At 47.5% G+C, this 19,948-nt stretch overlaps 1 protein-coding gene, 1 long non-coding RNA gene and 2 other non-coding genes across 7 annotated transcripts; 3 read left to right on the top strand and 1 right to left on the bottom strand.

The window, feature by feature from the left end:
• Positions 1-9,557: 9,557 nt before the first annotated feature.
• LOC149521908 (protein CFDP2-like) lies at positions 9,558-10,436 on the bottom strand. Its single transcript, XM_089772041.1, has one exon. It carries the CDS (start codon positions 10,434-10,436, stop codon positions 9,558-9,560), a length of 879 nt encoding a protein of 292 aa, XP_089628167.1.
• A 3,332-nt stretch (positions 10,437-13,768) lies between these two features.
• On the top strand, positions 13,769-18,261 carry LOC102450991 (uncharacterized). Of its 4 annotated transcripts, none has more exons than XR_331337.5 (5): positions 13,769-13,787; positions 15,044-15,071; positions 16,238-16,299; positions 16,992-17,080; positions 17,978-18,261. It is a non-coding gene; the product is annotated as an uncharacterized LOC102450991 (long non-coding RNA). The 4 variants fall into 4 exon arrangements; XR_012897142.2 differs by lacking the exon at positions 13,769-13,787 and adding an exon at positions 13,826-13,844; XR_012897140.2 differs by lacking the exon at positions 13,769-13,787 and adding an exon at positions 13,851-14,129.
• On the top strand, positions 15,962-16,038 carry LOC112544119 (small nucleolar RNA SNORD49). The gene has a single exon (XR_003087443.1). It is a non-coding gene; the product is annotated as a small nucleolar RNA SNORD49 (small nucleolar RNA).
• Positions 17,829-17,901, top strand: LOC112544122 (small nucleolar RNA SNORD65). The gene has a single exon (XR_003087446.1). It is a non-coding gene; the product is annotated as a small nucleolar RNA SNORD65 (small nucleolar RNA).
• Positions 18,262-19,948: the final 1,687 nt, after the last annotated feature.

Raw genomic sequence — 19,948 nt, 5'->3', positions numbered from 1 at the left:
GTTAGTTTGAATTAGCGCTGTAGTGTAGACATACCCTTACTGCCTAGTGTAGGGAAGTATTCCCTGGTTGTTTTGTCATTGACCGATGCTCTGTTCAGTGCCGTTTGAATTCCGTATGGGTATAGGTTTAAGTTGGTCTTCATTAGGCCTGTTGACAGGAGGAAAGGGGGCAGTTGTTCTGGGGCCCAGTGATTCAAAGGGGCCTGAGGTTCTTTGCTGCTGCTGCAGCAGTGTACTGGATAAAAATACTGGTGCAAAAGCGCCAGGCCCTTTAAATCACTGCCAGTGCCAGGGCACCGGGTCACACATTCTGAGGGTTGGAGGAGGGGCGTGCCATGCTTCAGGCGGCGCAGAGGGCTGCCTGCCCCTAGCCCCTCCACTTCCAGGAGTAAGTCTCCCTCCCCCCGCCCACCCAGGACCATGACGGCTGTAGGTTCCACTGGTCTCCATAAGGATCCTCCTTAGGGTGGCAGCCATTTATTCATCGTCTACAAGAGAGAAATTGTTAAAGCCATGATTTTGCTAGACTGAGGGAGTTCTAGCTGTGTAACATTCGTTAATATTTTAATCTGCCACAATGATAGAGCCAAGTCAGCCTGCCATGTATATGCCTCTGACTTTCATCATGTGCTGAGCTGAAAAACAGTTTTGTTATATTTTCCATTGGGATTTCTGGTTTGGCCAGTTTCACATTTTCTCGTTGATTATCTAGGGCTCTGTTCATGATTTTCAGTGTGAATCAAGGGATTAAACCCTAAGCCTGGCTTTTTTAGACTATGAACATGTAGCACAACCCCAGCATCAATGTTGGAAACATACACCAGAAGCAGTCCCACCGACATCCGTAGTGACTACCAGGCTGTGAGGGTAAGGTGTGAGTGCCTGGCTTATTAGTGTACTCAGAACAGGTGTTATGTATCCAAATGCTTCCTTCTGCAAGGACTGTGAAGGACAAGGGGAAAAAAAGCTGTAAGATCTTTTATTGTCAGACATCTAATGAACAGATATGCATAAACAAATAGGGTTGCTAGATGGTTTCAACAAAAATACCGGACACACTTAAGATTTAATCACAATCTACATTACATCTTATTTAGAAAATACCCGACATTTATATCTTCTCAATTTGTTTCCTGAACAGAAAGCTCAATTACTGGACTATCCAGTTTAAAACCAGACACCTGGCAACCCTATAAACAAATACCCCCATAGAAGCTAAAAGAAAGTTATACCTCACTATCTCTGCTCTTGAATACCCCACTTAGGGTACGTCTAGACTACATGCCTCTGGCGACAGAGGCATGTAGATTAGGCTACCCGACAGAGTAAAATGAAGCGGCGATTTAAATAATCGCCGCTTCATTTAAATTTACATGGCTGCCGCGTTGAGCCGACAAACAGCTGATCAGCTGTTTGTCGGCTCAGCGCGATAGTCTGGACGCTCCCCTGCCGACATCAAAAGGAGTTGTCGACAACCCAGGTATGCCTCCTGGGATGAGGCATACCTGGGTTGTCGACAACTCCCTTTGATGTCGGCAGGGGAGCTTCCAGACTATCGCGCTGAGCCGACAAACAGCTGATCAGCTGTTTGTCGGCTCAACGCGGCAGCCATGTAAATTTAAATGAAGCGGCGATTATTTAAATCGCCGCTTCATTTTACTCTGTCGGGTAGCCTAATCTACATGCCTCTGTCGCCAGAGGCATGTAGTCTAGACGTACCCTTAGGGTATGTCTACACTACAAAGTTAGATCGAACTAACAGATGTTAGTTCGAACTAACTTTGATAGGCGCTACACTACCGCTCCGTTAGTTCGAATTTAATTCGAACTAACGGAGCGCTTAGTTTGAACTAGGAAAACCTCATTTTACGAGGATTAAGCCTAGTTCGAACAACTAGTTCGAATTAAGGGGTGTGTAGCTTAATTCGAACTAGTGGGAGGCTAGCCCTCCCCAGGTTTCCCTGGTGGTTGGCCAACACCAGGGAAACTCGTCTGCCCCCCGTCCCGGCCCCGGAGCCCTTAAAGGGGCACGGGCTGACTACGGTGCCCGTGCCAGGTGCAAGCCTGCCAGCACCCAGCCAGCAGACCCTGCACCTAGCACGGATCGAGCCAGCCACCCGATGCCCCCCAGCCCTCCCCCTCTTCCCAGGACCAGGCTGGCGGCTCCCGGGAGCTTGCCCGGGACCGCAAGAGGCGGGCACCCGCCTGGGCTAGTGCAGATATTGTGGACCTCGTCCACGATCTCCACACTAGGCACAGGAAAGTGGCCGGCTAGGGCAGGAGAGCTGCCAGCCTGGCCACCCAGGAGCAGGTGTGCAAGAGAATCAAGGGGTCCACTGAGCCCCCCGACCCTGAGCCCTGAGCTTACAATGGCCGTCCTGGGTCAGACCAAAGGTCCATCTAGCCCAGTAGCCTGTCTGCCGACAGCGGCCAACGCTAGGGACCCTGGAGGGGATGGACTGAAGACAGTGACCAAGCCATTTGTCTCATGCCATCCCTCTCCAGCCTTCCACAAACCTTGGGCAGGGACACCACTCCTACCCCCTGGCTAATAGCACTCCATGGACCCAGCCTCCATGACTTGATCTCACATCCCTTTAAACTCTGTTCTAGTTGTAGCCTTCACAGCCTCCTGCAGCAAGGAGTTCCACAGGTTGACTCTTTGCTTTGTGAAGAACAACTTTCTGTTACTAGTTTGAAGCCTGCTACCCATTCCTTTCCTTTGGTGTCCTCTAGTCCTTCTTTATGGGAACTAATGAAGAACTTTTCTGTATGCACCCTCTCCACCCCACTCATGCTTTTAGAGACCTCTATCCTGTCTCCCCTCCGTCTCCTCTTTTCTAAGCTGAAAAGTCCCGGTCTCTTTAGCCTCTCTTCATCTGGGACCTGTTCCCTACCCCTGATCATTTTAGTTGCCCTCCCCTCTCTCACCCTCTCTTGTCCCCTCTCCCACCTCCTTTTCCCAGTCTCCCCCAGTTTTGTTCAATAAAGACAGATTCCATTTTGGAAGACACGTTATCTTTATTGTGTACATTAAGAAGAGAGGCTAGGGAAGAGTAAGTGGAAGGAGGTGAGGGAGGAATGGGGCACGAGCCCCCGATGGGGAGGACTGGGTTGGCTCTGCGGGCTTCTGGGGGTGGAAGCTCTCCTGCAGCCCCCCAATTGCCTCCTCTCCCCAGATGGCAGCCTGCGTCAAGTGCAGCCAGGCTGATGGCCGAGTGGTGTGATGTGCCCAGTGTGGGTAGTCCGGGCAATCCAAGCCAGGACTGCTTTGCAAGTGGGGCACCCCTGAGAACTGTCTGTCTGGGGTGGGGGTCGGGACCCTTTAAGCACAGCCCTCGGCTAGCCTGAGACAGCAGCTCCACGCTCTAAGTCCTCCTCTGATGCCCTGCCGGCACTGCTTCCGGCCATCCTTAAGCCCGGTTCAGGGTCCACTTAATGTGGACATGCTAGTTCGAATTAGCAAAACGCTAATTCGAAGTAGTTTTTTAGTCTGGATCCGTTAGTTCGAATTAGCTTAGTTCGAATTAACTAATTAGAACTAAGTTAGTTCGAATTAATGTTGTAGTGTAGACGTACCCTTAGATGGTTCAGTTTCTGATGAAGACTCTCTCTGCCACCTTTACTCTGATTCTACACCCCCCCCCCCAAGTACCTATGATTACTAGTAGGAACCATGAACAGGAAGGGTGTGTGTGTGTGTGTGTGTGTGGACTTTCAAAAGGCCTCTGTTGCTTGAGTTTAATGCGCTTTGTCAAGGCTCAGCAGCTGTAGCAGTGGTTCTCAATGGGCGGCCTGCTTACAGGATAATCAGCACACAATTGTGGCATGTAACATTCTCAGGCATACAGAGAAAGTTACCTGGGTGGATGTTACCTCGATGGACTGTTACCTGCTCTATTATGTGGAGCAGGGCTGGGTTAAGCTCTTCATAAGGTCTAGGAGGCACTCTCATAATTGTAGGCCCTTAAATCAGACTATATAACAGGGGTTGGGAAACCTCAGGTGATGATTCTGACCCGACTGCTGATAAGTCTCTCTCTCCTTCTGGTCCTGCTTTCCCTCCTTCTGGGCAGCAGGAGACAAAGACAAGGTGAAGTGCTAGTAAACTCTCCCCTGCATGATGCTGAACCATGACTGCTTCGGGAAAGAAGAAGGAATGTGCTCTCCATTGACCCCAACAAAGTCCAGGAATTTCTGACTACAAAAGACATTAAGAACTGGCCCTGGTAGAAGAGATGGAGTATTGTACGTTGGCAAGGAGGGACTTGTGGGGTCCAATCTTGGGAATGTGGTTTTGAGTGGTGATTTAGGTTCCTTCCAGGATCTGGGCTCTGTGCTTATGGACAGGTACCATCATAATTTACTGCCCTCCCCTACTGTCTTTCCGATAAGGAATACCAAAGGCACCTTGAGGCCACTGCCCCCACCATCTCCTCCACCTCCACTACCCAAATGTAGTGGATACATACCCAAATGTAGATGATACCATATATTCTGATGAAATCCAATGACCAAGACTTTTACACCTTAGGGTACGTCTAGACTACAGGATTTTGTCGATGGAAGTTTTGTCGACAGACACTGTCGACAAAACTTCTGTCGACATAGAGCGTCTAGACACAGTCAGTTCTGTTGACAAAGCAAGGTGCTTTGTCGACAAAACCCTGTAGTCTAGACGCAACCCTACAGGCAATAACACATTCTGTCGACAGAACTCTGTCGACAGAAGGTGTTATGCCTCGTAAAATGAGGTTTACCAGCGTCGACAAAACTTCTGAGTTCTGTCGATGTTATGTCGACAGAACTCAGCGGTAGTGTAGACGCAGGTATAGTTTTGTCGACAAAAGTCCACTTTTGTCGACAAAACTCAGTAGTCTAGACACACACCCTTAGTGATTTAGCTAAGTATTCCACAATTGAGTGGAAAACAGATGGATCAGTGGAGACAGAAGTATATGATATCACTACAAATGAGCATGAGCCACAAGAATCCAAAATTGAGATTAGGGGATTTCCTAGTGGAGTTGACATGATGGCCATTCCCGGAATTTGCAGTAGTGGTAGAGACACCACTACTTAGGGTGCCAAAAAAAATAGTTGGCATGGACAGCAGAGGCTCCAGTTAGATATTTCATGTTTATGAAACAGTGGTTAGTTCAATCACACTATAGTTTTAATAGGGATGAGCCTTTGCTACACATCCATTTAAGCAAAAGTGGTGTTTGAAGATTCCTGCTGGGAAGCTATATTGTTTTTATCATGTCATTGAAAAACCACCACCAAACTGAAGCTTATTAATGGTGAAGATAGTTAATCTATAATAGCTATTTATGATGGATACCATTGTCTTAAAACTTTAACCAAATTACAGCTAATAAAGTGTCTTCTGAATGTAGATAAATATTCCCAAATCAGCTCCTTCTGGTTGGCTCTTCCAATTCGTAATCTCAATAAGCTCACATACATTAGATAAGAAGCCTACGTTAATAAAAAAACAAAGGTTTTAAACACCACACTAGTCACATAGACTGCAGCTAAATTGCATAAAAATAAACCCCCCAGCATGCAAACAATTGTTGAGTTGTTTCAGTCTAAACAAGGTCTGCAAGAGTACATAATGGCCAATAATATCAATGGAGGTCAGATTCCTAGGGTCCTGCAAATCTGCAGATGTCTGGTTTATATTTGCAGGTATCTGCCTTCATGGATGTGGATATTCACAGTTCATTTTTGCCGACACAGATGAAGATACAAATTTTGTATCCGCGTAGGGCTCTACGTAGTCCCTTGTAGCCCAAAGTTATCTTTCCAGATGATGTTTTCTAGCTTTTAAAATAAATAACCTTTCTAAGTATAAAACAGCATTGGAGAAACGTATTTTGTTAGGTCAACAAAAACACTGAACAAGTTTGCAATGTACTAAAACTACGCTAAGAAAAACAAACTGCCTCATATTTGTTGTGATACAAAAAGCGCTTTTGATTACATTTCCATTTCACAAGACAGCAGAAGAGACTGTGATTCTATTAAGGATTTTAATTAAATAGTGTTTGAATAATCAGTGTTCTTTAGTGCTCCAAGCTGCATTCAAAAAGAAGACTCTAATTAGTAACAATACTGCTGTTTGCATGCTCCATTGAAAAGGTCAGACACTTACTATAATATTCAGTGCTCCATGTTCTCATTTAAATCAGATGTTTCTGATAACTATTGCATAGCTATTCTTTTTCTTTTGTAAGAGCAAGTATACAGTTTCAATTTGTAATTTTTTGTAGCTTACGGAAACATGCTTTTAATATAGTATTTTCAAAATACTAGTTCACATACTATATTAATATATTTCTTCAGCACAAACTACATTCTCTAGCCTTCTTGGATTTCAAATATGATTTAAAAATGTAAGCCCCAATCCTGCAAAGATTAAGGTATGTCGTGAATTTTAATTATGGGAGAAGTTTGCAAAAACTTAAGCAAACTTGCAGCCTTATTCTGTTGATTTTGAAAAATAAGAAAGGGGGTAACAAAAAACAAAGATTTAAGGAATAAATAATCTAAATGACCTTTTAAAAGAGTACAACTAAAGTGGATATCAGAAACATTTAGCAAAGCAGGTTAATATGAAAGGTACATGGAGAGTTTCTCCTTTAGCTTGTGATGCACAATGAAAAACTCATGATTCAGATAAAAGTTTTGGTTGAACAGAATTAGAAAAAAAGATTTTTATAGTGACTGTTCCTCATAGTACATAAAAACTGGCTTTGTTTAGGTAACTACATCCTACTTCCCACATTGACTCAGTAGTTAGTTTTGAATCTGGATTTTCCTCATTTCCTAAATGGTTGTCATTCAAATCATTCCTACAGATCCACCTCCTTTGCTGCACAACAAAACAAAGCATAGAAATGATCAGATTAAGAATGTACGGTTATAAAAGTATCTCAAGCAATTCTTTCATTCCTTCATCCATTTTGATTTTCTAGGTACGATTTAGGGTTGTAAGCATTCTGATGAAAGGCACTGTGTCTTCATATGTACATCTCGTTTCCCCTGCCAATTGTCTATTTAAAAAACAAGCTGTTTAGGGCAGGGACTCTGTGATATACACTAGCACCAAAAATAATTTAAAAAAAAACTGTACCATACAACAAAATAGATGCCCAACTGTTGCCATTTTACAGGCCACCAGTATCTGCATTTCAGACATAGGTGAAGTGAGTTGGGGTTGTTTTGTTGGCCTACGTCGGTCAGTTGACCATGGATGACGTATCCTAGTTCTCGTCTTGGTTCGTGTCGGATTGTCTGGGACAGCGTCGGGGACAGCGTCGTTGGTGGCTGAAAAGGCCAATCCGGGACAGGCATTCTTTGCCGCAGAAGTCGCAGCTGTAGGTGGTTCCCTGGCTGTTGTTGTTGCGTAACTTCCTGCGGGCTCGCTTTTCTTCTGATGCACGCATCATGTTCGTTTCGCCTGACTTGAGCTGTGTGGTCAGGGTGCCCCTCCACTTCGGGCGGTCTGCTGCGAGGTCTTCCCAGGACTGCGTGTTTATGTCGATGGCTTTCATTTCCCTCTTCACGACATCTTTAAATCGCAGGTTCGGGCACCCTGTGGTTCTCTTCCCAGATGCCAGTTCCCCGTAGAGGATGTCCTTTGGGATCCTCCCGTCCTCCATGCGGCGTACATGGCCAAGCCAACGCAGGCGACGTTGTCGGAGCATGGTGTACATGCTGGGGAGGCCGGCTCGAGTCAGAACTTCGAGGTTGGAGACTTTGTCTTGACAGGTAATGCCCAGGATGCGGCGCAGACCTCGTAGATGGAAGGCGTTCAGTCTCCGCTCTTGTCTCGCGTATGTGGTCCATGTCTCGCTCCCGTACAGCAGGGTGCTGATGACGCAGGCGTTGTACACTGCCATCTTTGTTGCGGTTGTCAGCCTGGGGTTGGTCCACACTCGGGTTGTCAGGCGGGCTAAAGTAGAGGCTGCCTTCCCGATCCTCTTGTCGAGCTCAGCGTCAAGGGAGAGATTATCGGTGATGGTGGAGCCCAAGTACGTGAACTGGTGGACGATGTCAAGCTGGTAGTCGTCTACTGTGATGGCTGGTGGAGTGACAGTGTCCTGGCTTAGGACGTTTGTTTTTTTCAAACTGATAGTCAGCCCAAAGTCTTTGCAGGCCATGGAAAAACGGCTCATCAGCGACTGTAGTTCTTCCTGGGTATGTGTGACGACTGCTGCGTCGTCGGCAAATATCATGTCCCTGATCAGCGTCTCGCGTATCTTCGTCTTGGCTTTGAGGCGAGAGAGATTGAATAGCTTGCCGTCCGATCTGGTGCGGAAGTAGATTCCTTCCGTTGCTGAGCCGAAGGCATGCTTGAGGAGCAGGGCAAAGAAGATCCCAAACAATGTGGGGGCAAGAACGCAGCCTTGCTTGACGCCGCTGCTGATGCTGAAAGGCTCGGAGCAACTGCCATTAAACTGCACTGTTCCCTTCATGTCTGTGTGGAAGGATTCAATCAAACTCTGCAGTTTTGGTGGGCAGCCGATCTTGTGAAGGATTTTGAAGAGTCCGTCTCTGCTGACCAGGTCAAAGGCTTTGGTGAGATCAATGAAGGAGACGTACAGGGGCATCTGCTGTTCTCTACACTTCTCCTGGAGTTGTCGTAGGGAGAAAATCATGTCTACGGTTGACCGTTCTGCGCGGAAACCACACTGTGACTCCGGGTAGACACGTTCAGCCAGCTTCTGCAGTCGGGTCAAAATGACCTTAGCAAATACTTTGCCTACGATGCTAAGAAGGGAGATGCCTCTGTAGTTGTTGCAATCACTTCTCTCGCCCTTATTCTTGTAGAGGGTGACGATCTTAGCATCCCGCATATCCTGCGGTACGGCTCCTTCTTTCCAGCACTGACAGAGCACTTTGTGAAGAGGGTGCAGTAGGGAACACTTGCACTGTTTCAGCAGGTCTGGAGGAATCCCGTCGCTGCCGGGGGCTTTTCTTGAGGCCAGTTTATCAACAGCCTTGCTGAGCTCTTCTACTGTTGGCTCTGCATCAAGTTCTTCCATGGTTGGCAGGCATTCAATGGCATCTAATGCTGCGGAGGTCACCGTATTCCGTCTGGAAAAGAGGTCGGAGTAGTGTTCCACCCATCTCCCCAACTGTTGTTGCTTGTCGGAGATTATTTCTCCAGTAGATGACTTGAGGGGTGCTGTTTTGCTCTGCGTAGGGCCCAGCGCTTTCTTGATGCCATCGTACATGCCTCTTGTGTTCCCTGATATGGCTGCTTTCTGGATGTCGTTGCTGAGCTGCTGCCAATATTCGTTCGCACAGTGTCTGGCAACCTGTTGAGCCTTGCTCCTAGTAGCCCTGAGAATTTGTAGGTTCCTCTGTCTTGGTGACCGCTTGTATTCTGCCAGGGCGGCACGCTTGGCTTCTATGACTGGAATCATCACAGAGGACTTTGCTTCAAACCAGTCGTGCGTCTTTGTGGTCCTCTTTCCAAAGGTTGCCAGGGCAGTGCGGTGCATTATGTTCCGCAGTGTTTCCCACTTTTCCATGGCAGAGTCTCATGTCTGTGTGGCGTCAAGTTCCTTCTCAAGCGCTTCTGAGAATTTCTGCGTCAGGTCAGGCTGCGACATCTTGCTGACGTCGATGCGAGGATTTCCTTGTTTCCTTGAACGATGAAACCTCTTCGGGTTCAGCCTGATCTTGCAGCACACTAAGGAGTGGTCTGTGTCGCAGTCAGCGCTGTGATAAGAGCGTACGTGCAGGATGCAATTGATAGCTGAGCGGCGAACTAGTATAAGGTCCAACTGGTGCCAGTGTTTCCAGCGCGGATGTCGCCAGGAGACCTTATGCTGGGGCTTGGTCTGGAAGTATGAGTTGGCGATGCACAGGTTGTAGAAAGCGCAGAGCTCGAGCAGGCGTTGGCCGTTCTCGTTCATTTTGCCGACGCCAAATTTTCCGAGGCACGAAGGCCATGAGTCATTGTCCGCACCTACTCTGGCATTGAAGTCACCCAGAAGGATGAGTTGTTCCTTGTCGGGGATGCTGTTGATGACAGATGTTAGGTTCTCATAGAACCGGTCTTTAGTTTCCAATGTTGCGTTCAGAGTTGGGGCGTATACGCTGACGAGGGTGATAGGGCCTGTGGTGGTGTTGAGATGAAGGGTGAGGAGTCGTTCTGAGCCATTACTGCCTGGTTCCACCATACTCAGTAGGCTATTTTTCACCGCGAAAGCTACACCATGCTGTCTGGGCTCGTCTGGGGCCTTTCCCTGCCAGTAGAAGGTGTAGTCTTTTTCTTTCAGAATTCCTGAGTCTTCCAGTCGTGTTTCCTGTAGGGCGGCGATGTCTACGTTCAGCCTCAGAAGTTCGTTGTTGATGACTGCTGTCTTTCGTAGGTCGTCAATGTCCTGTACGTCTTCGGAGAGGCCCGTCAACATTGTACGGACATTCCAACATCCCAGTTTAAGAGGTAGTCTCTTTCTCAGTGTTTTGTTGCCTGGTGCGATGGTTGCAGCCTGCCATTCGGAATGTTCCTAATCCCCATGCACCCAGTGAGGAAAGCAGACTGTGGCGGGGCAGTACCTGACTGTCTGGGGGCTGCCCAGCTTGAGGCGGGCGGTAATTGCCCAGTGAGACCCGAAGATCCCTCCCACCGTCGGGAACAACCCCTGGCACCATGCTCTACGCCAATTGAGCTGTGGCTTATAACCGGTAAACTGTTGCTCCCCGTGTTGTTTCCGCGCTAGTAGCGCTAGCGAGGCTGGAGTGTCCTCTCCAGGGTTGTGAGATATGTTGGTAGTCGGATACTAGCCAGGGCGATGTAATATGGAGGAACAGGCTATTGCCCACGTAGCGGGTCCCCCCTCTCCACGTCGTCGATGGATCCAAAGGAACAGCAGGGCTGCTACAGTTTGGCATCGGCGCCGTCGCAGGAGTTGCCAGAGCGAGGCTGCAAGCAGCGTCGAACTGCCTTAGGGACTCCGACTCCGGATTTTTCCTCGAGGTTTACTCCTGAAGCCTTTTCCATGGAAGAATATAGCCGCAAGGCAGCGGAGGTTTAAAATCAGGGTTTTCCTTCCCCTAGATGAACTGCCTTCCTAGGCTGACGAGTATCATCTCCCCGAAGCAACTGGTTATAAGGCGCCAGTGACCCGCCTGCGCCCCTTCTCCTGTCAGTTAAAACAGTTCCTCTGGGTTTACAAGCTAAACCGCACGTGAAGGCCAGGAGCTGGACTTGGTTGTCAGAGGCTATTGGAGACGCACACCGTATAGGGGTACTTTATAGACAGTGGGAGCTTATCCCCACTACCACCCCTGGCTATGACAACCTTGGAACTGAGTTGGGGTACCAGAACAAATATTATGGAGGGGTGCCAATTATAAAAGCCATGTATTTGGTGTGTTATTACCACTTCAAGGGAGGGGCGTGGTAGCACCCCCAGCACTGCTCATTCCAGTGCCACTGAAGTGAGTGCTGCAAGTAGTTTGAAGTCCTGCAGTGACCCCCTAGGTTGTTATTTGTGTTTTTATGCATTAGGACCATCCAGCAGTATAGTACATAGCAGCACAGTGAACAATGAGATGTCAGCAAATGTGTTACTTAGGAAGGAAATCTGTCTCCTAAGGAAAAGGGAAGAAAGTGTGAGGGTCCTTGGTGGAGCCAAAGTAAGGCAAAGAGAATGTGAGGGGTTATATTGTCAGTCAATCAGCACAGAGCAGAGAAAGACCAATCAGAAATGCAGGAAGTTCCCTATCTCTGTACTTAGGTTACTTCTGTTCCTACCAACTAGACTCAAGAGGCTCTGGCTGCCTCCTTTTCTGTTTTCTTCTAAGCCCACAAGAAAGGAAGAGGAGTGGGGTGACCCCAGCTGGTTCCATTTTATCTCCTCCCCCTCAGTGCAGCAGTCCCTGATTTGGCTGTGTCTACACTGGCACGATCTTGTGCAAAAGTGGCTGCTCTTGCGCAAAAAAACAAAACTTGCTGCCTGTCTACACAGGCCGCATGTTCTTGCACAAGCAAACTGACGCTCTAATGTATAAAATCAGGACTTCTTGTGTGACAACTCTGACGCTCCTGCTCAGGAACAAGCCTTCTTGCACAAGAGCTCTTCCACAAGAGGCCAGTGCAGACAGGCAACATGAATTTCTTGCACAAGAAAGGCCTAGGGTTAAAATGGCTATCAGCGCTTTCTTGCGCAAGAGAGCGTCTACACTGGCACGGATGCTCTTGCGCAAAAGCACATGCCAGTGTAGACGCTCTCTTCTGGAAGAGTTTTTTTTGCACAAGAACTCTTCCGCAAAAGAGTTTTTGCGTGAGAACACGCCAGCGTAGACGTAGCCCCTAGTGTTTGTGACTGGTTCCTCTGCAGTTTTCTTCCCTGGCTCATACTGATTTTGGCAGCCACCTGGGTTTTAGTGCCCCCCTCCGTTCTAGGCCCATGGGATGCTGCGGAGGAGGGGGGGGGGTTGGTGGCTCTATCTGGGCCCAATTTTTCCCCTTCCCTGGAGTGCAGCAGTCCCTCCTTTGATTGCTACTGTCTCTACAAGCTGGAATGTATGAAGGCAGAAGCATATGCTGAAGTTAACTGATCTATCGTCATGGTGGTTTGTATACTGCTTGTAACAAGGTCCAGCTTCTTGCAAAATATCTTTACTAATTTTATTGAGACACTCCGTACTATTCAGGCCAATACCAGCAAAAGCAAACTGAATTTAAAATCTCACTGACACCAAGTGGACACGCTTCTTGAGGAATTTCTCTCAGTGGTTAAGAAGCTAGTTCCACAGCCTCGGCAAATATGTTCAAATCAAAGTTTATAATGAAGGACTCTTTGATAGCATGCTGAATAGCAGACATCACAAGTGTCTGGCTTTAATGTAAAAAGGCGACCTATCAAATTTCTCTACTGTTAGGCTACGTCTACACTGGCAGCTTCTTGTGCAGGAACTCTTTTGCAGAAGAGTTCTTGTGCAAAAAAAACTCTTCCACAAGAGAGGATCTACACTGCCATGTCCTTTTGAGCAAGAGATCCATGGCAGTGTGGACACAGTCTTGCGCAAGGAAGCTCTGATGGCCATTTTAGCCATAGGGGCTTCTTGCAGAAGAAATTCTTGTTGCCTGTCTTCACGGCCCTCTTGTGGAAGAGCTCTTGCGCAAGAGGGCTTATTCCTCGTGGGGAGAGGAATAACTCTTCCTTTTTAATTGTCTCCTTTGGTATATATGGTTGTGACTATTTTCTTCCACTATTTGATCTGAGGAAGTGGGTCTGGCCCACGAAAGCTCATCATCTAATAAACCATCTTGTTAGTCTTTAAAGTGCTACATAGTCCTGCATTTTGCTTCAGCTACCCCAGACTAACACGGCTACATTTCTCTTACTCTTCCAGAAGAAGCCCTGTTTTACAACGCTATACTGTAAATTTACTCGCTCAAGAACGCTCACGGACTGCGTCTAGATTGGCATTTTCCAGATTTTCTAGATTGGCAACGTTTTCATGTGAGTTCATTTTTTAACTGTCTCCTTTGGTATTTATGGTGGTGACAATTTCCTTCCCCTGTTTGATCTGAGGCAGTGGGTCTGGCCCACGAAAGCTCATCCCCCAATGAACCATCTTGCTGGTCTGTAAAGTGCTGCACAGCGCTGGGTGCTGGCCCTTGCGGTGGCAGACGCAAAGAGAACTCACTGGCTCACCCCCCCCCCCCCCGTCCTGCGATCGAATGGTCCGTTCCACGGCCGCGAGGCGTATTGGAGAAGGCCCTCGAAGAGTCTCCCCTGCCTCACACGATGGTACATTCCAAAGCCTTAAAAGCCGCCGCCCGGCCGCTGCTCGCTCTCTTGTGTCTTGTACGTTGCCGGAGCTGGCCGGGGCGGTGACTCGGGGGCGGCCCCCTCGTGCCCTGGCCGGGCGGGAGCGAGCAGCCTGTCTCCTCGCGGAACCCGGGCCGGAGGGCGCCCTGAGGCGGGGGCGATGGGCGTAGCGCGCCCGCGTGAGGGGAGAGGCGGGGCAGCGGCCGGGAGCCGGAGCCGACCCCGCCCCCCCGCAGCGGGCCAAGATGGCGGCTGAGCGAACCCTGTTGGAGGCGCGCGCCGCGCGGCTGAGGGCGAGTTGGGCCGCGCGCCACCGCTCAGGTAGTGGGGCCCACCGCGAGGGCGTGGCCGCCTTAAAGGGGCTCTGCCCGTGCTGCCTGGGGGCGCGGACCCCGTGGCACCGAGCCCGGGTCACGCGGGAAGCGATGGGACCCGCCGCCGCGAGCAGCCCGCGTGGGAGGAGGGCCCGGCAGAGCGCGTGTCCTCGAGCGGCGCTCCGCCCTCCTGGCGGCGTATCTCCGCGTGGGCCTTGGGGCGCAGCACAGTGCGCGCGTGGGGGGGCAGGCGGGGCCGCGGGTTCTAGAGCCGCCCCCCGCGGGTCTCGGGAAGAGCGGGCGTCACGCGCTGGTGTCGTGGCCGGCCCCGTGAGAACGGGGGCCCGGGCAGAGAGGGGGCGGGGCTGCTCCTCCGCCGCTCCCGACACAAGCGCCGATGCAGGGTTTAAGCTGCTTCCTAGTGCTCAGGGCTGAGCAGTTTGCTCCAGAGCCGCGTGTCTGTGCTGTAGATGCAAATACCCTGCGATGGCTCTTCCTTGTGCCCTGTCAGTGCAGCACCGAGCTTCTCCAGCGCTGCTCTGGAGCGGGGTCTAGTGCTGGATTCTCTCCTGCTGTTAACTTCACAGACTGAGGCACTGGGACTGTCCAGCCAGTTGTAACAGGCGCTGCTGACCGGTAGAAGCAGTGATTGTTGACTGGGCAAGTTGCTTGCCGATAACTTGAGCCTTAAAGCTCATTTTGAAATCAGCATCTTAATGTCCATAGAAGCGTAAGGGACCTGGACAGTCCCCCGGCTTATCTAGACCTATATTCCTATAGAATTGGTCAAATCAAAGGTGATGAAACAACACCAAAAGCAGCTGGAGTTGCCCTCAGATTGGTGGTGGTGAGAATAAATTGACCAAATATTCTTTAATACTATAATGTTGTCATGTGATAATTGGTATTTCCTCTTTTTAGGGCAGAATGGTGTCTTGAAGTATATATGGTAAGCTTTATTCTTGCGTTAATGTGTATAAACGTTTAGCCATTTCTGGGATTTTTACTTACTGTGTTGACAAATGAAGGTTGAAATGGGGCCTTGCCATTCATCTTCCTGGTGGGTGGGGGAACTCTAGGTAAGTACTTGATAGTGATGCACCATATGGACTTGCCTTAATGCAAAAGGAGGAGTTGATTAGATTATTTGGGGTTTTTGAAGCTGTTCCATGAGGGTTGTAACTCTTGAAGCATTTCAGTAACTTAGCTGAATACACCAGTATAAATCTGATCTTTAGACTTGATTAAGTAACATGGATTTGAACATTTAGTGCCTTGCAACCTCAAGAAAAATTTGCAAGTGTTGACTAGGGATGTTAACTATCGGTCATGGTTTCTTATCAGTTAGTTGACTAGTCTATAGTCCCAAGGGGTGAAGCCGGCCTCACTCCCAAGGATCCCACTGCCACTCTGCGCTGCTGCTGCATTAGAGGCAGCAGTAGTGTGAGGTACCAGATAGGAGCTGGTCTGTGAGGGGAGCTAGTTTAAAAAAACAGCAGAGTGGCAGGGGGCAGCAGAGCAGGTTGACAACAGCCCCTGTCTGGGGGCAGGTTTGAGCTGCCAGAGCAGGCTGCCTGCCCACTTGGCTCCTAATACACTTTAAATGCAACACTGCCGTGGGTTAGGTCCCAGATCCTGCACAAGCCAGCACTGAGCTGGGCTGCTGACCAGCCTGCTTGCATAATTTACTAGTGCGCGCCCGGGGTGGGGTGGGGAGGAGGAAATGTGTGTAGCGTTGACCGATAAGCTTTTGCTTATCGGTTAATTGACTGCAGTATTACGTACCTAGTGTTGAGCTTGTGGTGGTGTTTATCTGTACAAACAAATGCAGAAAGCTGTTGACATGATGATACCTTTTGAATAGGAAGTGCCGTCTGATGCGAGAACTGACGATAACTTTCTCAACTTGTCTGAAATACAGCTATATGTATATTGAATTCAGGTTGTCTGGAGCTCTGTATGCTAGAATTTGGTACTAGGAGGCAAAAGACAATCTAGCATGCAGTTTATCTGAAGACTGGCTATTCTGTGCTTGCTGTTGTCACTCCACCCTCCGCCTTCTCAGGGCATCATATAATCGTCACTTCTGTTCTCTTGTTTCCATTTGCTATGCAGAGTCTTGACTTCAGTATTTCAGAGGAGTGAGATGTCGATATGAGTGGAAAGCGGCTTTCTTGGTAAGGGTTGATGAATTGCCATGTCTCCACTATACCTGATCGGAATCCTATACCAAGGTCATGCCTGCATGACAGGAGAAGGCAGACTTCTCCAGCTCTGTCTCCTTGCATTTACCCATAGCTTAAAGTATGTAAGGTGCCAGTCACATTTCACTAGCTTAACGTGTATGGGTTCTGTTTATGTAAGAATCGTTTCTAGTATAATTCAGCAGTGCAATTCACAAACGTGTCAGCAGTGGACTGGTAGCATAGTCATCCAGGAATCTGGGCAGAAAATATTGCCTCTTCCATCTGTTGTGATTCCAGATCACTTGTCTAGTGGTGCTTTTTTTCCTTTCCTGCTAGAATGTGGTGCTACCATAATGAAAGAAATACTCAGTTTCAAACACTTGTACTGTTAAAGATATACATGTGTAAACACTAAGCATTCGGAAAATAAGAGGCCAGACAACTCTTAATCACATCCCCCATAAGTTTCCATCCTGGTAATTTTGCAACTATTCCGCTTCCCTTGCCCTCCTCCCCATTCCCCAGTGAACTCTTAATTTTCTCATTTCAGGAGGAAAAAGAAAAAAAAATACTCCCTTCCCCCCCGAAGTTCGCAGAACCAATGTGCCTAGACATCACTAGCAACTCTCTGTAGGCAGTCCTTTATCACTTTAAAATTGATTTCAAAACTTGTGTGTTTACAGCTTCTTTCCGCCTCCCTCCCCCTGAAAATATCATGGAAGTGGAATGACTTTCCTGCAGTATGGAAAGTACCGCTCTAAAAAATTTTGGGGTGAGTTTGAACACATATATTGTTTGTTGAGCTATAAACTCATGAATGAGAGATCATTAGCTACTTTTCTGTTCAATTCAGATTTTCTGGGGCATAACTGATTTTTTTCAGACGCAGAGTGACATATACCACCTTTTCTTAAAAACACACTGGTGCAGTTCTAGGTGCTAGTGCTATTTTAAAGGGTAACAGAGTTAACAGCTGATGTGCTTGATGCTATCTGTACAAGTAATTTGTGCTCAGTAAAACTTTCAGTGAACAGAAAGTGACCAATAATGGAGGCATTCGATCTTCTAGATGAACACCCCTGTGGCTGTGTGGGTATAATTCATAAAGTGTAAAAGCCAAAAAGGCTATGAATTTAGGTTTTATTGGCAATCCTGGAATCTTAACAAAAACTAGAAGATTTACCCAGCATTGCTTGGGTCCTTAACTGGAATGTTTTGTTCATTGGGTGGGGCTGGTGAAGAGGAGTTCAGTATGCAGGCTGCCCCAGAGAGAGGGCAACCAACCCCAGCCCTCTCACAGCAGCCACTTGGGACCAGGTGACAAGCCCTTGTCCATGGTAGCTGTAGCAGGCACAGCTGGGGAAGGAGGCCATGCCTCCAAGCTGAGGGACAGACAGTCTTGAGGCTCACTCGCTAGTCTAGGTTTCCCATTGCGGTTCTACAATATACCTGTCCTTCTTGCCAGAACCCTCTTGTTGTATTTGATGAGAAATAGTTGTTATCGCTCAGTACAAGATATGAGATGATGAAACTCACCAAAAATAGCTGGAATTACCGGCAGATTGACTAGTGGTGAGCAAAGGTTTTCTGAAGACATCTTGTACACTAATGAATTGGTTGGATAGGATTTCATATTGCAGTGGAACTTATTTGTCCTTTTGTGTTGTAGGTGTCCATATTACAAGCTTGGTGGCTTGCAATAGAAGAGTATCATGAAACATCCAAATGAGCCTGAGAATTAGCCACTGTTTTTGTGAGCACTACCAAATGTGTAAAAAGAATGAGCAGACACACTTAAGTATGAGATGCATACTGTTGAATGCATAAATGTTAAAATGTTGATATTACACTCTTTGTATTTCAAATAACTTGCATAATAGAAACCTACTGATCATAATAGAAAATACCCTTTATATACTGAAGTAGTGCAAATAAAGTTTCGGTCTAACTGAACATAGCTGATTTTTGTGTTTAGTTTTTTTTAAACAAAATTGCTGCCTTAAAACACTGCCTGTAGCTGACATGAGCTTTGGAGGAAACAACCTTTACATTTAAGAAGCATTAGTGAAACATTCCTCTAATATAATTCAGTGGCGACACATTGCTTGTTTTCAGTTGGTCTGAGTTCCCTGTTCGGTTGACATGGTCTTAATTTTTAAATGAGTAGGTGGGTGACCCATCATGTTGGTCAGACTTCTGTTGGAGAAAGAGAAAAGCTATTCTGAAGAGCCCTAAGAGTCTCTCCAACAGCAGCTGGTCCAAATCCCAAATTGGACCAGCTTCTGTTGGGGAAATTAACTCACTGGCCTTTATCTTAGGACCAACAGCACCAGATGTAATATTGAATGACTCCTTTGTACTGAAATGACTCTTCAGTTAGAACAAAAGATTTAAAACTTGCTGGCTGTACAGAAGTCTCTTCCTAGCCACATAGCTTTCATTTTTAAAAGTTTATGCCATTACTGATTTTTTTTCAAGCAAGTAATTACACAACAAACAACTGAAAGGTTTTCATGTCACCATTGTCTCTGGCCTGGAATTGCAGATTCTTTTGAAACAAAAAATAGATGCTGAATATCTCCAACTGCAGTAGGATGTGGACAGGGTAGGGTATCATTTCAGTCAGAACTATATTGCAGACAAATACCAATTTCAAACCAATGGTTAAACTGTAAAATTGCAAAGGAAATCCCTTAATGTGTGAAGATTAACAACCTGCATAGTTTGGTGTAGCAAAAATGGCATGGAAAGATACTGTCTTTGCAGTTTGAGACTTAGATGTGAGCAGGGCTTGGAATCCAGGGGGCTGAGCTGTAACATTTAACTGCTCTTTGTAGGCCAAGTCAGCATTTCAGATGTAATATTTCCCATTGGAAAATGGATAACATTCACTTCCAGTCCGCGGAGAACCTAAAGGAGACTGCAGCTTACCCATGTTTGTTATCATTGGTAAGAATTTATATTAGTTCAGTTCTGTGTGAAAGTCAGAACTAATTCCTGCCCTGAACTTCATTCTAAAACGCAAAAAGTGAAGAGTGAGGAAGCAGTGTTCCCTCTAAGCTGAGCACCAGCACAGCTTCTCAGGTGATTAATCTTCCACAGCCTTGGCAAATATGTTCAAATCAAAGTTTATAATGAATCTTTGATAGCATGCTGAATAGCAGACATCACAAGTGCCTGGCTTTAATGTAAAAAGGCGAGCTATCAAATTTCTCTACTGTTAGGCTACATCTACACTGGCAGCTTCTTGCTCAAGAACTCTTGTAGAGATGGCATCCCACAACAGGTGGCCATTCAAGAACCCATCTCGCAGGGATGGTCCCTATCCACCTCCAGGGAGGCCACAGATGTCCTTTCGTCCCTCCACCCCATCCTCCAGCAGCCCGTCTCCTTCCAGTGCTATGTCAGACATGCGATTTTTTCAATTTTATGAACTGGGGCTTGTAAATGCCAACTGTCCCAACAGCACCCTGGTAGAACAGGAAGCAGACGAGAGCCTTAAGGGAGTTTGAATGGCAGCCAGAAGCAACCCACTCCCTTTCAGGTCTTCTAAGAGGTCCAGGTTTGTGGTAGAAAGAGGACTTTTATACCGAGAGTCTCTTTCTGGTGGGCACAAGGAGGACTGGCATAGACTCATACC

This window comes from Pelodiscus sinensis, chromosome 21 (genome assembly GCF_052426305.1).
Source record: "Pelodiscus sinensis isolate ZL-2025 chromosome 21, ASM5242630v1, whole genome shotgun sequence".
Lineage (NCBI taxonomy): Eukaryota > Metazoa > Chordata > Testudines > Trionychidae > Pelodiscus > Pelodiscus sinensis.
The sequence above is the reverse complement of the archived record's forward strand: the minus strand, read 5'-3'. Positions and strand labels throughout refer to the sequence as shown.

Bases quoted from the DNA above. Each gene is read 5' to 3' on its own strand.
- LOC149521908 (XM_089772041.1), bottom strand. From the start codon at position 10,436: ATGTTGACGGGCCTCTCCGAAGACGTACAGGACATTGACGACCTACGA.